At 36.6% G+C, this 16,802-nt stretch overlaps 2 protein-coding genes across 2 annotated transcripts; one reads left to right on the top strand and one right to left on the bottom strand.

Moving 5' to 3' along the window:
- Positions 1-3,333: 3,333 nt before the first annotated feature.
- On the top strand, positions 3,334-8,248 carry LOC113394723 (zinc finger protein 135-like). The gene is made up of 6 exons (XM_064217096.1): positions 3,334-3,767; positions 4,023-4,239; positions 6,111-6,235; positions 6,320-6,403; positions 6,594-6,886; positions 8,129-8,248. Exons 1-6 carry the CDS (start codon positions 3,497-3,499, stop codon positions 8,171-8,173), a joined length of 1,035 nt encoding a protein of 344 aa, XP_064073166.1. The 5' UTR covers positions 3,334-3,496; the 3' UTR covers positions 8,174-8,248.
- Positions 8,249-10,286: 2,038 nt separating this feature from the next.
- Positions 10,287-12,371, bottom strand: LOC113395786 (proline-rich protein 12-like). Its single transcript, XM_026633453.2, has one exon. The coding sequence runs from the start codon at positions 12,369-12,371 to the stop codon at positions 10,287-10,289; it is 2,085 nt and encodes a 694-aa protein (XP_026489238.2).
- Positions 12,372-16,802: the final 4,431 nt, after the last annotated feature.

Genomic DNA, 16,802 nt, shown 5'->3' with positions numbered 1-16,802 from the left:
ACACATATTATTAGAAATATTCTATATTTTAACGCCTACGATCTGTTGTACCCAATACATTTGCACCAAATGCCACTACGGATCACTACCACATTCTCACTATGTCACTGTATTTCCACTGCGTATCCAGGAATACTTACTATTGAAAACTTCATGGCGTGCGGTCGCCTGGTCGGCGCGACAATCGTTCAAAAACCAGTGATCTTTTCATTTGCAACCCATACTTATAACTTAAAATACAAACGATTAGTATGTAGCCAACGTCCAAGTTTCACTCTATGTATCCGGACGTTACACGCTGGCTCCTTGCGGCTTTCAACAGTTCCTAATCGAACCATCGGAACCGAACGGCCGAATTTCCAACATTCGAAATTATACTCTATATCGTGCCTAGAAAGTTTACTTTGGTAAGTTTTCATTTTCTAAAACGATCACGTAGGGCGGTATCGTCATTCTTGTAACATGGTCGTATGAACGCATACCAATCGATTAAGAAACGTAATCGAGAGAAAATTGTACCAGTTCGGGCAGGGCCGGATTCGATACAACATGTTTTATGTATTTATATTTATTAATCATTTTCAATGGTATCCGAATTATTATAAGTTAACCAATTATAAATTAGCGAAAACCTAAAGGAACTACAGCGTTGTCATAAAATTCGTAATTGTTATTTTATTATGTTGTAGTTTAAGTATTGTGAGAGAACAGGAGACGGGTAATTTGAAACTATAGGCGGAATATTTACAAATTGCCTTTCTCGGTACTTTAAGTGTGACTGTGTTTTAAATCCAATTTTAGTGTATGAAGTTTTAGTGTGATGTACAAAAGAGATAAAAAAAATATTTGCCTCTATTTGCTATACAGAAATATTATAATATAAAAATATTTGCTATGAATGCCTTTTTTTATTAATTATTAAAATGACTGTGTTTAATCACTTATTAATATTTGATGAATTTTAGAGTTAAATTGTAAGCAAAACTTATACAAACTGTATTTGTTTTGCTTACAATATAACATCAAATTTACAATAAATATGTTAGCATACGAATAAATAAAATTATAATTATACGCCTCACCTTAGACCTTAAATTTATCAAATATATTAATAGTGGTGAAATATAGGTAGCAAGTATTCAGCAATAGTAAAGTAGCTCCGCCCCTGTACGTGCAGGACATTGTTATGCGCGCACACGCGGTCGGTTACCAAATATTCAAACATCACTTTCCTTGGCTCTCGCTATCACTCTGCTTACAACGTTAATTGAATCGTATCTAGTTTAATGTACCATTCCTGTGTAATCTTATTGCGTAATAATGCTAAGGCACAACACGGCGCTTAAAGTGCAGGAATTACGACAAACTTATTCATAAAAGACCACTTCATTGTATTAAAACTTAAAGCATAGATAAGTTTTCTATTATTGTTTTTTCGTGTTTAGTCAAAAAAAAGATTCGACCCGGTCGATACGGATATCATAATGAACGTTACATACACGTTACAGCTCCAGAAGGTAAGTTATTTACTACAATTTTATTTTTATGTTTATTTTACGGGTATTAGTCGAGGACCAATGGTTAGAACGCGTGCATCTTAACCGATGATTGCGGGTTCAAACCCAGGCAAGCAAGCATGAATTTAGCATGTGCTTAATTCGAGTTTAGAATTCATCTTGTAATCGGCGCTGTAGGAAACCTGCATGTATTTCATCTCCAGACTGCTTCAAATAACTAAAATATAATTAACATTGTACATAATAATGGTTAAAAAAAAAAAAAAATATATCCCGCTGAGTTTCTTTCGCCGGTTCTTCTCAGGTCCGAGGTGCTAAATTCCGAACCGGTGGTAGATTTTTGACAATCAATAAGCAAGTGTAAACACTTCTATATTGAATAAAAATTTTTGACTTTGACTTTGACTTTGACTTTGTCATTGAAATTCTTGGATTCTCCTCAAGGGGAGAGGTGGCCTCAGCCCAGCACTAGGACATTGACAGGTCTTACTTAGACATTTACAGCTCTACTTTATTATTTTATAACCAGAATTCTCTCTCTCGACAAAATCAAATAAGCCCCTAGTTCATACTAGCTAAGTGTTTAATATACATGTATTCTTTAAAATAAATAAAAGAAATTAGTGATCAATTATACCCTTTTCACACAAAAAACAGTTTTTTAATATTTCCTATATACAGGTTTATTGGTAATTCGACGTATTCCCGTTAGGAGGTGATAGGGGTGAATATTTGCGATAATTTTAACCTCCATATGCATGATGCAAAAGTGAACCATTTTTGAGTTATCACGATTTTAGATTTTTTCAAAATAAGTCAAAATTGCAACTTCAAAAATTTATTTAAAAAAAGTTTCGATTAAAATCTAATTTTTTCTTCTGATTTATAAAAACGATTAAACACTGGATATTTTTCAATATTTAAACAATAATTATCGGTCGGTAAAGCAACCGAAATAAAATTATCAGAAAGGACGCTGGTGGAAATTCGTATTCGAACATGACCGAATTCGTACTAAAGGTCGCTCTTTAAAATTCTCACAAAATTGATTTAAAATAATAACCAATGTAAAAAAACTTACTTATTTACTTAACTTACTTACTTAATACAAATTTTAAATTAAATTTAGATACATGAACAGTTCAGTAGCTAAGTTACTTATACTAATAGCTATGTTGTAGAAATAATAAGATTTAGAATGTAAGCATTAAAAACGGTTTATTACAAAACAAGTGCAAGTGACATATCATATTGACAGACACCACAAACACAACAAAAGTTAAGAGATAACAAAAAAGTATTTAAGCCATTAGGCGTTGTTTAACTTCTTCCAACAATATGGAATTAAAGTTTACAAAGCGGCATTTTTTCATTCCAATAAAAGAAATAATTCGATATATTTGCAGTTAAATAAAAAATCATACCAATTAGTTACTACAAATTAATTAGTAGCGCTAATAAGCAATTAGTGCCATTAATCAAATCAATTATCAAAATGTAACGCAGTCGCAATATTTACTTCCATCCAACCTTCCTTTAAAGCATAAAATCGACATACTATTTATGACATACACTTATTAAAATATGTGGAGAATGTATTTGTAACATTATTATAATAGTTTATTAATTCACAATATTATTTGGTATCATTCTTGTCCAACACATAAATATATAATATATTGTTGGATATCAAACTACTTTTACTAAAATTGCTTTTTCTTAAATGACCCTACGGGTTCGAAGTGATGTGCGTCGATTGACATAATTGTCAATGTCAAATGTCATTTACTGAGTACGATACAAAAATAGAGGAAAAACCCGCTGTATGTACGTCGTACAAAATATCTATTGGAATTTAAATCTACTTCTTATGTTTTACATTAATGTTGTCAAATAAAGTAACTATTGTATTATATATAATGTTATAAATTAATATTGACAACATAACGGAATGATATAGTAATTTACACAAAAGAAACATGGACAGTGCTCCCAATATTATTGTCAATAATGTTTGCCGCATTTGTTTTCAAATACAATACAATACAATATCTTTATACAGCGATAAAGATGGTTGCTCTCCTTACGAAAAGCTCGTAAATAATACAAAACTAAACATTGCTATTGAAGACGGGGGACCGAATGTAATATGCAGTCAATGTTTTAATGAAATGAACATTTTTATGGAGTTTCTAGCCAAATGTGAGAGGGCAAACAAATTATTATTACAATACAAGGAGAATCATTCTGGTGTGTACTTTAATTAAGTATATTATACATAAGTAATACCTACCACTAATATGGTTTTGTACATACAAACAAAATGTTAAATGTATCATAATTTTAAGTTATATTTTATGTTTTAAATGTAAGTTTAGTTATTGAAAGTATTTAATTGATATTTTAAACTAAAAAACATTTTTATAAAATGTTTTGTTTGTTTTCAATTTGGACAAATCATATAAGATGTTTGTAAAACTAAATTGCTTTTAATTCTCATTCCAGTTGATGATGCTGAGTATGTCTATGAAGATCAAGAAAAACTATTCGAAAATGACTGCACCGAACAAAGAGTTGTCAGTGATAATAAAACAAGAGAAAGCTCAGAAGAAAATACTCCAATCGCTAAAATTAAGGACAACACTACACAGAGTATGATAAAACATTGTTGTCAATATTGCTCCAAAGTATTCACCAGGAAGTTTAATTTAAAATTACACCTGTAAGTTGCCCATACTTACTTTATTAATTGATCTTCCATCTTATACTTATTTATATGATATAGGTAGATGGATGGGCAAATGTTAAGTAGTCACCACTGCCTATAGACAAAAGTAAACCACCAACCTTGGGAGCTAAGATGTCCCTTGTGTCTGTTATTACACTGGTTCACTCACCCTTTAAACCGGAACATAACAATACTAAGTATTGCTGCTTGTCAGTAGAATATATGATGAGAGGGCGGTCCCTACCCAGAGGAGATTGCACAAAACACTACTATGAAAACATTAGAAGTATAAACTATTTCTATATGACCTGTTTTATATGATAGCATACATTCCTTATGACTATAAATACAGTGGCTCACTGTACCTTCGATTTGGAAAGCAGCACTACACAGCATTCCCGTATTGTAGCTAACAGTTAGAGGGTGGGTGATAACTGATCAAAATGGCCTGCACAAAGTACTAATGAAAAATAATTACTGAATTGTTTGTACTTGCTTTAAGATATTATACTAATATATCTATCATTATCTATCAGGTACTTTAATTGGAATGTGGTTTGCCATATGAAATAGATAAGAAAAACAGGTAAAAAATCTTTAGATAGAACTGGCTGCTAAAGACAATTTTTTAAAATATTTATACAGTCACTTATATTTTAAACAACAATATAAGTAACAGTAAATTTAAGGGATGTGCTTACTTATAAATTATTTTTCAAATTTCTATAAATATTATATTTCTATTAATTTCCTTTCATATGGCATATTTGACTGGATATTATACATAAATGACTGCAATTTACTTATATACCAAAACATACATAAGCATAAAACAAGCATGACTGAGGCAGTTAACAAATTTGATAAAATAAAAGTTAAAAATACATTTAATACATGCTTTATTTTTCTATTTATTGAATAAGGCTTACTAGCATACATACACAATCTTTATTACAAAAATAACATTCAACAATTTATTTTTTGTATATTACTATAATTTAAAGGCAGCACAACATTTTATATGCATGTAGATATTTCGATGGTTCAAATATTGAAAGGTATTTTTGTTACATACATACACTTTGCCAAAATGATATTAGAAGAAATTAAAAAAGTCTAAAAGTAACAGTACAATTGTACAAACAGTAAGTGTATTTCTTTACAATATTTAAAAAATATGTACTTTGTATTTGTAACTATATGTATATCAGGATACTTGAGAAAGATATACATATACTTGAGAAAAAAGAACAAAGCAGACACGATAAAGAATTGTTACCAATCATTAATATTACAAGAAAAAATAAATTGTATTTTATTGTAGTTGTCTATGACATTGTAATGAGATTTTAGTCAGGCTCTGCTGTCGCTGGCTCAATTTTAATATTAGTCAACACTTCTTATATTACAAAAAATATTGTATTCAAATTGTCTCTTACAAGCATTTTTGTAGAGTATAGTATAATCGGGGGTAGGATTTTGTGCAAGCTCAGGTAGGTTACACTAACACCTTACTATCATGTCTGGCCCATTGATCCGTCTGCCGCCGTATACTGAGCCGAGGTGGCCCAGTGGTCGGAACGCGTGGATCTTAACCGACGATTGCGGCTACCAACCCAGGCGAGCACCACTGAATTTTCATGTGTTTATAATTCCATCTCGTGCTCGGCGGTGAAGGAAAACATCTTGGGGAAACCGTTTCTAATATCAACGAAATTCTGCCACATGTATCCCCCAACCCGCACTAGAGCAGCGGGATAGAATGGTCTCCAAACGGTCCCCTCCAAGGGAAAGAAAGCCCAGCCTTTACAGGCTGTACTGCAATAAATGAGAAACAACCCATCAGTGAGTGGTCCCGGTTGCAGCGCGCGCCACAGCGGCGCCGCCACGCGCGCGCGCGCCCGCCCGCGCCGCGCCTGCCCCGCGCCCGCCTGCGGGAAGAGCTTCACGTCGCTCACCAACCTCAACACGCACCTCAGGAGGCATAACGGTGATGTGACGGTGGCGGTGGCGGGCGTTTGCCTCGTGGAGTGCCATTGAAGAGTTCATTGTTAATGAAAGTAACCCGTTGCAGGCGAGAGACCTTACGAGTGTCCTGACTGTGGAAAGGCCTTCAGAAGTTCAACGACGCTGAATGATCACAAGAGAATTCATACAGGTATGTATACATAATTATATGTCATATGACAGCCGCAGCAGCGGCATCCTCTGCAATTTGCACTTTATTGTACATATTTATAAGTTTTGTATTCAATACTTTACTCGTACTTTTAATCGAAATCGAAATTACTTAAAAATGATGACTCATCGATGCAATTAAAACGACCGTTTGCCACAATATGTCCAAGGAGTGAAACCCTACATGTGTCCGACGTGCGGCAAGCGGTTCACGACCAACAAGCTGTCCGTGCACATGCGCACGCACGCGCCGCGCCCGCACGCGTGCGCCGCGTGCCCGCGCCGGTTCGCGGAGGCGCGCGCGCTGCGCGAGCACGCGGCGCGGGAGCACGCGGGGGGCGCGGCGGGGGGCGGGCCGGGGGGCGCGGCGGCGCCGGCGCGCGAGCACGCGTGTGCGCTGTGCAGCGCGCGGTACAACCACAAGCAGTCGCTCAACAAGCACCTGAGGAAGCGACACGGAGTGGTAGAGGCTCATTGATTACTTTCATAGTGTGGTCAGACTGCGGGCGGGTCGGGGTGGCGACGAGACGTTTAGTGTTGGGATGTCCTAGAACGTTTTATTTATTTATAAAAATGGGCAACGATCGAGTGGTATTCCACTTGCCGCTATCCCCGCCCCGACGGATGTCTGACCAAGCCTAAAGACGTGATACTAAAAAGAAAAAAAATCTTACTCTAAAAAACGCATTTACTATAATCAAATGTTCTTTAAATTAGTACGGTCCTTCAATTTTGTCTAAGTCCTGAGAACATGGTGAACAAACTGCAGCTCTGCGGAGAGCGTCGAGCAAAACTTCGATCGGTGAAAAAGTGCAATTAAGTAAAGAAAGAAATTTCTTCATGGGTCGCTGCAAATATACTCTTGTAATAATTATAATAAAATCTTAGTTTTTCAATGATAACATTGCATCTATGTTGATATAAAACTATTCTTCTCACGCTGGGAAATTTCAAGTTTACGCTGAGAATTTACAAGCGTCGCTTTTTGCGTCTGTTAAAATTTGTGTAACTCATTTGCCGACACTTTCCTGGACATCAGCGGATTCGTTTTGAAATTTACAAATAAATATCCATAGGATTTCAGGTGTGAATTAATTTTGACATTGTCTTCCTTAGGTGGCTAAAGGCCTTCCAAAGCGCTAATCTTTACCGCTCTATGTATCTCTATGTAACTCAGCGACCCAGTGAGCGAACATAGCATAGAGTTTTAGCATCGTCCTTTAATGCCTGCTGAGTGTCCTGATAGAAACATTTGTACATATTTTGTTTCAGGCAACTATATATCACTTATTTGTCTCTAACAGTAACATTAACAGCCTGTAAATTTCCCACTGCTGGGCTAAGGCCTCCTCTCCCTTTGAGGAGAGGGTTAGGAGCATATTCCATCACGCTGCTCCAATACGGGTTGGTGGATTCACATACGGAAGAATTTCTTTGAAGTTTGACACATGCAGGTTTCCTCACGATGTTTTCCTTCACCGCCGAGGTCGAGATGAATTATAACCACAAATTAAGCACATGAAAACTCAGTGGTGCTTGCCTGAGTTTGAAACCGCAATCATAGGTTAAGATGCACGCGTTTTAACCACTGGGCCATCTCGGCTCTATTTTTTTGTGTCTCAATTTTTTTGTATTTTTGACAACTCTTTGCACCAAACAATTAACAAATGTTAAACTAAATATTATGCACTTGTAAAAATTTCAGAAAACTTCTGCAGTTGTCACGAAGCAGCAGACCGGCTTCAGTTAGAAGACTGACTACCCGTTTTATAATTTTGTAATTATTGTTCGATAATGTATGTTCTAGTCAGATACCAAATAAAATGCTTTAAATATATTATATATTTTCATTGACGTAATAATTTTACGACGTCCATATACAATAATGTGTCTATCACAAACATATTAAAGAATAAATTATTATTTGCCAAAACATTCAGTGAATTCACTCCATTATTAAGTGTGTGTTATGTATTGTAAAATAACTTTTTTGGTGGTGTTTTGCGTTGCTCACGAATTTTGAACGCTAGACACCAAATCTTAAGCGTTCTCGAAGTCACCACCTTTCAAACACTAAATGTGCACCTAATTTAGTTTTCGATGAATCGTGCAGATCTTTAACATAAAAAAAACCATGAATCATGTATTGATAGGTAGGTAGTCCCCGAGCATGTGATAACACAATGCTTAATTTGCCTTTTGCAATAATCGGCAACTCAGTGATTTCGCTCATGATTTATTTTTTCGCGATTTGATGTTATTGACGTCACAATTTTCTTATTATTAGTTACTTTGAGGTACCCCTTGTACTCAATGCCTTGTTGGAAAAATTAAATTGGCGAAAAATTAAATCTGCGGTCAAGGTCTGTTGCGAATTGATGGTCAGTCGACGCGCTTTGTTCATTACTTTGACAGAATAATCGGTCTAATGTCCGGTGAAATAAAGACTATATTGTTATAATAGATGTTTCAACTTCATTACGTGTGACCTACGCTAGCGTGAGATTAAATCGAAAGTGACAGGACAATGACATGGTCAAATTGAGACTTGCGGTTTTTCAGTAATTTTAAATACCTATTTGAAAAAAATGCAATAATATATAAATTAGAAAGTTATAAATTTAAAAATGGAATATATATACAATATGAATCAGAATAAGAAGTAAATATAATTTTCACGAAACGAGAGACATACATATCAACGGCTTGGCTGCATCCTAAAGTTTTACATATAGTTTACCAAATATGTCGTCTGTGTCACGGCAATTATATTTGGAAACAGCCTCTCTATATTTTTGAATTCGTTTTACAAACCAAATTTCATTCTTATAAGCAACAATTACATTCCTTTAGAAATTTAATAAAACAGATAACTCGATATCCACTTTTAACAATTACGATAAAATAACCAATGTTGACACTAAAGTAAATCTCTTCTTGATTAAGTAAAGCAAGTTAAGACTAATCGTTCTGTACCTTACCTAACATCAATCGAAACAGATTTGCTTAACTTCGACATTTCATACAATACTTGTCTCGTTCTTGTTGGGTCGGCAGCTTATTATGGCTTACTAGATTTTTGTATGCAGTCAATGTTTCCTTGACTATTAAATATTTGATTGTAATGATAATGAACAATCATGTCTGATTCAATCCGATATTTTTAATGTAGTTTAATGTTGATCAATCGTTGTATGAAAGTTAATGAGTTGCACGTTTGTAACGAAATGTTTCGTAACGACTATTTGGAATACAAATAAAGCTTGTTGTTGTTTTTTGTTGTTTAATAATTATTTAGATAAAATAAATCTGATGGAATTATTTGACATCTATTAAATTAGATTCTTTTGAGATTCATAAGACTTTATAAAAGAGAAATGTCTCAGAGCGCAGCATCTCTGTCATCAAAGTGACCGCCTCGTCCTCTCGCAGAAGTGGGTCGCAGTGGCAACGACCCGCAATCAATTCGTTTTCTATTTCATCTCGCGGACCTTCACCCACAAAATTGGCTGACGTTGCCGTCGCCTTGAGGAAATCAAATTTCACGCCCCAGCAATCGATTCGATGCCACTACAATACTAATAATGAAATATATTTGACGAAACGATTTATTAAGAAACTTAATATACAATTTGCTTACGTTAAGTATAAAAATAATAAGATAGTAAAAATAGGGTTACACGCGTATAAGCTTAACTAGAACATCACAGGTCGCAATATTGATTTCGATGAATGATACAATCCAGGAACTCTTCGAGTAATGGAGACTTTGTCTCGTGATTTCGAAAGATTTACGTTCGATACTCGTATTATAATAAATAACTATAATTATGGCGGGTGCTCGCAGGCGAAACGTCAGCGGGTCAGGCTTTGTTGATCTTTTTAGTTTTCCTCTTCACGGTTGAGACGAGCGGCTGTGGGTCATCGACTTGTACGTTAGTGGCATGCACGTAGTTGTTCTGGTAGCCTGTCTCTCGTACTCGGGCGTTAGGGCTTAGTTTGTCTGTTCGTTCGGTATCATCGGTTCGCTCGTTTTCACCCTCTCGTTCGTCTTCCTTGTACGAACGTTCGCTTTCGTCAGCTCTCTCAGAATCGTCCGCTCGTTCATCGTCATCCGCGTGTTCCTTGTCGTAACTTTTGTCATTGCTCTTGATTCTTTCCGGATCATCACGAAGTCTTTCCTCATCATCCAAGAAATGACTATCCTCATTTTTTCCCTCTTCTAAACGTGCCACATCTGCGTCTTTAGTTGGTGGTGGAATAGTCAATCCACGATAAAAATCCTCCTCCTTCGATATGGGCAATTTGTTGCCGTAATAATCATAATCGCCGGCGGTGTAAGCTTCGTGCGTCGATCTAGTTTTTCGTTTTGGCTTACGACGGCGCTTGCGCTTAGGTTTTTCTGTTTGAGGGACGGTATCACTATTATCAGTCTCCGAGTCAGACGGGTATTGTTGCTCTTCTGATCCCTGAACTTCTTCTGCCTCTTCCGCATCTTCATCCCTATCTGGTCGTTCAGGTCGCTCACGGTGAAGTTTCTTCGGGTTCTTCTCTTTGTATATGGGTGGAACTCGAACAGTAACAGTATCGATCTGATTTGGGTTGTGCTCTGTAGGTGGAAGTACACGTGGTTTCAGTCGTCTTCGTGGATTTTGTGTTGTTGTAGTTACTTCGTCTTCTTCCTCTTCTTCTTCTTCTTCTTCTTCTTTTGGTAACGGTAAGGGAATTCGGTTAGAGTTTGGCTTCGTCTTTCGGATGTACTGAAGTTTTTCGTCGTTTTGGTGTCGAAATTGATTGACCAAATCACGATCGCCAAAATGCACATTCCGATAATCATTCGCTGGGAGCTTCTTTTTTGGTTTCTTTTGTTTCTGTTCCCAGAAACGGTCTACTGCGTTTCCAAATTCTCGAACAGCTTTAGCACGATCGCGGGACTCTTCCACATACTCATAATCGTCATCTTGATTTTGCTGAGGTTGTTCCTCTTCGTCATATACTAAATAATCTTCTTGAGCTTGATTCTGATTTAAGTTTCGTGCATCTACAGCATGAACTTTTTGTGGTACTCCGTTTCGCACCACAAATGCATCTAAGTAGACACGCGGCGTGCGCGGTGATTCCAGAGGCAGTTGTGCTGCTCGGGGCTGGATTGCCACGGGTACGATTTGTTCTTGTTCTGCTTGTTCCTCTTCATCAGCTTGAGCAGGAGCAGGTGTCGCTTGCGCCCTATTAAAGTTAAAATCCAAACGAAAGTTAGACGTAATTGTTTCAAGGTTAGAATCAGCCTTCGGTGGCGGAGGTGGTGGTGGAGGAGGTGCACAAGGCGATGGAGTTGTGGGATTAGCACGAGGTCTTGCACATGGTGGTGGTGGCGGCGGCGCTGTTGGTCGCGGTTTAGGTGTTGGCTTCGGCTTAGGTCTTGGGTTAGCCCTTGGCCTTGGACACGGAGGCTGTGTAGGTTTCGGTGGAGCTGGTGGTGGTGGTGCTTGTGCCCTACAAGGCAAAGGTGCCACAGCTCGAGGTGCGCCACAAGGTGGTGTTGCCGGTGCTGGGGCGGGAGCCGGAGCTGCAGCTAGTATAGGTACCACTGCAAATGGAACACCTTGCAAAGGCGTGTCTATACCAGGTACTGGTGCAAGTGGCGGCGGAAACGCTACTTGAGGAGGTTTCCGAGCTACACTATATCCCAGGACATCAGCTAGACCTCTAAACACGACATCTCCAAAGGTACGTTTTTTACGCACAACTGGTTCGTGATCGTCGTCTGAGTCTGTGACAGTGTCATTAGCGGCTAAGGCGAAGTCGTTGGCTTCCGCGATAGTCTCCTTAGCGGCGTCTGCGATAGTTATCGTTTGATTGGCAGTGTCAGCGATGACGAAGACATCGGCACCTCGCGTGAGTGTAGAGACCGCCAGTAGCGGCAGCAGCAGCAGCAGCACGCGCGGCATGGCGCGGGCTAGTGTCGCGCGGGACAGCGAGCGCGCACTTTTGTCGCCGCAGGAGTTGCCCAAGTCCGTCACGCGTCGCTGGACTCACCCTACCTCTTTCGTATTCGCTAAATTCTCATAGCCAATCCTTATTAGGTCGTTAACGTTAAGCAAAGTATGAGCAATGCCATTAATACAATAGATCAATTCGCTATTTTAATTTATTTATCATTCGGCGATAAGTAGCAACCGCCGCTGATTAAAAATACGTAACGTGTACAAAGAACAAGAGTGAGGTCAATCAATCTATTTCGGAGCAAAAAAATAATTATAATTTTTCAATAATTATTCGTTCTCGAACATTCGCTTTAAATTTCCCACCATTCAGTAAGACGTAATAGTTTAACTTTGCTCTGACTTTAATAAAATTAGTTGCATTGCAATAATAATGAGTCATTACCTAATAGAGAATGAATATTTAATAATCCTCTAATATCCTTTTAATAGTTATATGAAATACGAAAGACAATAATAATAATATAACAATTTAATAAGGAGAAAAGTAATCTTTATTACTTTATTATGATTTCTAAAGTAAAATCATTGGCCTTAACTTTTAATCAAATGCCCAATACTAATTTGATTAATAATTTAACGCAGACGAAGACATTGACACTTTATAATTAACCGAAACTAATTACGTTTCGTTAACAGAAATAATTATTTGAACTTGTACGTTACAGCCGTTAAATCTATAGAACGCTTGATCAATAACTTTGAATATAATAAACAAATCAAATATGTCAATTGATTAATACATTCCTAAATTGCCGTTTCAATATTCCCTCAAGTTGTTTGAGATATAAAAGTAACATGTGGTAGAATTTCAATCCTTCACCGTCGAGCACGAGATGAATAATAAACACAAAAAAAGAACTTTGAATATCAGTAGTGCTTGCCTGAATTTGAACCTTTAATCATTGGTTACGATGACACATTCTTACCTCTGGGTCACCTCGGTTCTGCTTGAGACTTATAAGAGCCGAGAAAATATTACTTATTTTATGAGAGCTAATTTAAAAGAATAAATCCTGCTACTTACATCATCGAACTATGTTTATTTGTTTTAATCCAATAAAGACGTATTATTGTACATATTAACATATTCAAACGTGTCCAAGTCTTAAACTGACATACGCTAGAGCTTATTGAAACCGAAAAAATGTAATCAGAAGCCGTACTTAATCGCATAATATTCGGTAAAGACCACAAATTCACGTTTTCATTTATTTAATACGTGGGTACCTTCACCTAATTTTAGCAATAATGATTTGGCGAATATTTGCGAATGTTTTTTCTTGACTACTAAGAAACCAAGGTGGTTGCCTGTGCTGAGCTATGCTGCTTATATTTCCTAAAATTTATATCCTAATAGAATGGAATCGTAATAGTATTATATTTAAAATATATGTATTGATCCGATGGATTTTAGCGAATGGCAGCCAGTTACAGTGTGATTAATGATTAAGTTATTTTTTAATCTAATACATATTAATTCTCGTAACGCAAACTGTCAACGTTTGATATTCGATTTATCAAATTTATTATTATTATCGTATCATATTTAACTGTTCGCGATTTTCATTTCATATGATTGTAATCAAACGCCTTACAAAATTAAATAGCAAAATCTACAGCGGTAAATCTGCTGATAAAATTTTAAAAGAAGCTTTAAATAATACGTATACTTTCAGGTTACATTACATACATACATTAGCAGCCTGTAAATTTCCCACAGCTGGGCTAATGCCTCATCTCCCTTTGAGGAGAAGGTTTGGAGCATATTCCACCATGCTGCTCCAATGCGGGTTGGTGAAATACACATGTGGCAGAATCTCGTTGAAATTAGACACATGCAAGTTTCCTCACGATGTTTTCCTTCATCGAGCACGAGATGAATTATAAACATAAATTAACATGCACGCGTTCTAACCACTGGGCCATCTCGGCTCATCTCGGTTTACATTATGTCCCATTTAATAAATAAATAATAAATAAATATTGGACAACATCACATACATTATTCTGATCCCAATGTAAGTAGCTAAAGCATTTGCGTTTTGGAAAATCAGAAGTAACAACGGAACCATACACCCAAACAACATAGAAAACTAATGAACTTTTTCTACATCGATCTGGTCGGGAATCGAACCCGGGACATTGGAGTGGCGTACCCACGAAAACCGGTGTACACAGTACTCGACCACGGAGGTCGTCATGTTATTGTATGTCATTAAAGTTATTTTTATAAATAAATGATTCTTCATGTTCGATGTTTGTCTTGTATTAACGTGGTAATCACCCGTAAATGTCTCACTTCTGGGCAAAGAACACAATTTTGGAGGGATTTTTTGAATGCATTGGGACGTCTAGGCTTTTTGTTTTTTGCCTAGATTATTAACTTTACCCGTAAGTGCCTATTTGTTTTTTTTTTACACGAATCAAACCTTGCTCTAGTTTATGAAAAACATGGGCATAGGCAATATTTACAGTGTGGACGGACAAAATTGTACCAAGAACATTGTTCTTGAATATTATGTAATTTGAGCGTAAAATATTTAATTCTGAAGAGTTAATTTTCATTGAAATTTATTTTGATATTTTAGAATAAAAAAAGGTAAGCAACCGTAGATTTTATTAATCGGCCTAATAATAGTTATATTAACAATTGATCACGTTTTTAAGTTACAATAAGACTAATCGACAGGCGACACTGTTTTAAAATATTAATTTAACATCTTTCTTGTTTTATTTTTCATGTGATTAACAATTTATATACATTACATAGCAATTTTCCATAGAATTGACAATCTGTCATCAAAATATTTGTGGTATTATTTGTGTCTCGAATTATTGTGTATAAGAAATAAATATACCTACTCATTCATATAGAAAGTAAAACATTCATTCCGTTATCCCTCAACTGCTTGAATTCGAAACCAAAACAAAGGCCTTTTCTTATGTTTAATACGAAATTATCACCGTCGTAAAAGTATGTAAAAGTGATGAATTAATGTATTACACAATGTGTGCTGGTACCGTTTAAGAGCGGCAAAGCACGAAGACATAACAGTCGTTAATTAGCGTGACACACGCCGCTCAGTTAGTTCCGGAGCAAAAACCTGCGCACGCGCCGTTTAATGCCATGCGCCATGAGGCTGTCAGGTCACCATGTCAATAATAACTACGTGGGATAATTATAACACAGATAATATATAGAATATGTTTTTCAAGACGACTATTCTAAAGGACTGTTAGTTTAAATGAGAATATATATCATATATTTAAAGCAACTGCACCATCATTATCAAAGCATAATGGTCATTTGATAAAGTGAAAGGTCATTGCTTTATCACGCCACTGGTATAAATCATACCTGCAGTTCTTTTGTTTTTTACATAGCTAGTACGAGTTGCGAGAATGTGGGCCAATGACCGATTGCCACGATAATTAAAACTGCTTAAACTACTGGTATAATGGAGTGCCATCATCTTACCGTGATGCCGTGAGGACCGGCCCAGTTAAACGGTCCTTCAAAATGTTGAGGTATCTCGAGATACCGAAAACTTCGTATGGCTCTTCGTTGGAACAGGACAGCGGAAGTATTTTCATTAGGCTACCAGACCAACCACCCACCCCCACCCTGTGTTTCATTAATCGAAACGAGATGGTCCCTCAAGCGCCCCAAATGAATAGCAACGTGCCCCCAAAGCCCTTATGCTTCTCCAGGGTTAGGCACAATGTGTTTACGGAAGTATCACACATATGGCGGGAGATCGAAGGCTTCTGTTATCCCGTGCAATAATATCTTAGAGCAACCACTATTATAATCCTAGACATAGCTTTTTAATTCTTGTTATGTTTTATCAGGTGGTCTTTCAAAAGCATAGAGATCTAGTTTTTCTTTTTAGTTATAATGTAAGTGTTACAATTTTAAGCCATCTTAAATCATAACAAAAATGTAATGAGAAAGTCCTTAAAAAGACAAAAATATGCGGGCCGTTCTGCTAGTGTTTTGACGGTTTCTTTAATTTCCATGTCGGTGAGCGTTTTGCAGCTGACGTCAAGGAAGGATGTTCTGTAAGCGACGCGACATGCTATTAGATTACGCATGACATGTTTTATTTTGACCCTACTGATATCCGAATGTAACGTAAAATTACACTAAGAATAAATGTAAAGTATTTGTTTGAGGAATACGGTATATTTATAGACACCGATCTACTAATAAAAAGAAAATTTATCGCCAGAAAGATTAAGTGTATGCAGAATTTTTAACCGTTTACTTGAGAGAAGATTTGATTCACACACAGACACATACATTCGTTTTATAAATAAGATTATTACCATTAAGTTCCTATTACCCGCATAAAGTTTAGCTCGTTTTAATCG

The sequence above is a fragment of the Vanessa tameamea genome, chromosome 15 (genome assembly GCF_037043105.1).
Source record: "Vanessa tameamea isolate UH-Manoa-2023 chromosome 15, ilVanTame1 primary haplotype, whole genome shotgun sequence".
In the NCBI taxonomy this organism is placed as follows: Eukaryota; Metazoa; Arthropoda; class Insecta; order Lepidoptera; family Nymphalidae; genus Vanessa; species Vanessa tameamea.
Note: the sequence above shows the minus strand (reverse complement) of the source record. Positions and strands in the feature narration are given on the sequence as shown.

Bases quoted from the DNA above. Each gene is read 5' to 3' on its own strand.
- LOC113394723 (XM_064217096.1), top strand. From the start codon at position 3,497: ATGGACAGTGCTCCCAATATTATTGTCAATAATGTTTGCCGCATTTGT. The intron at 6,236-6,319 runs GTGATGTGACGG...AACCCGTTGCAG, and splicing joins GCACCTCAGGAGGCATAACG to GCGAGAGACCTTACGAGTGT. The intron at 6,887-8,128 runs GTAGAGGCTCAT...TAAAAATTTCAG, and splicing joins TGAGGAAGCGACACGGAGTG to AAAACTTCTGCAGTTGTCAC.
- LOC113395786 (XM_026633453.2), bottom strand. From the start codon at position 12,371: ATGCCGCGCGTGCTGCTGCTGCTGCTGCCGCTACTGGCGGTCTCTACA.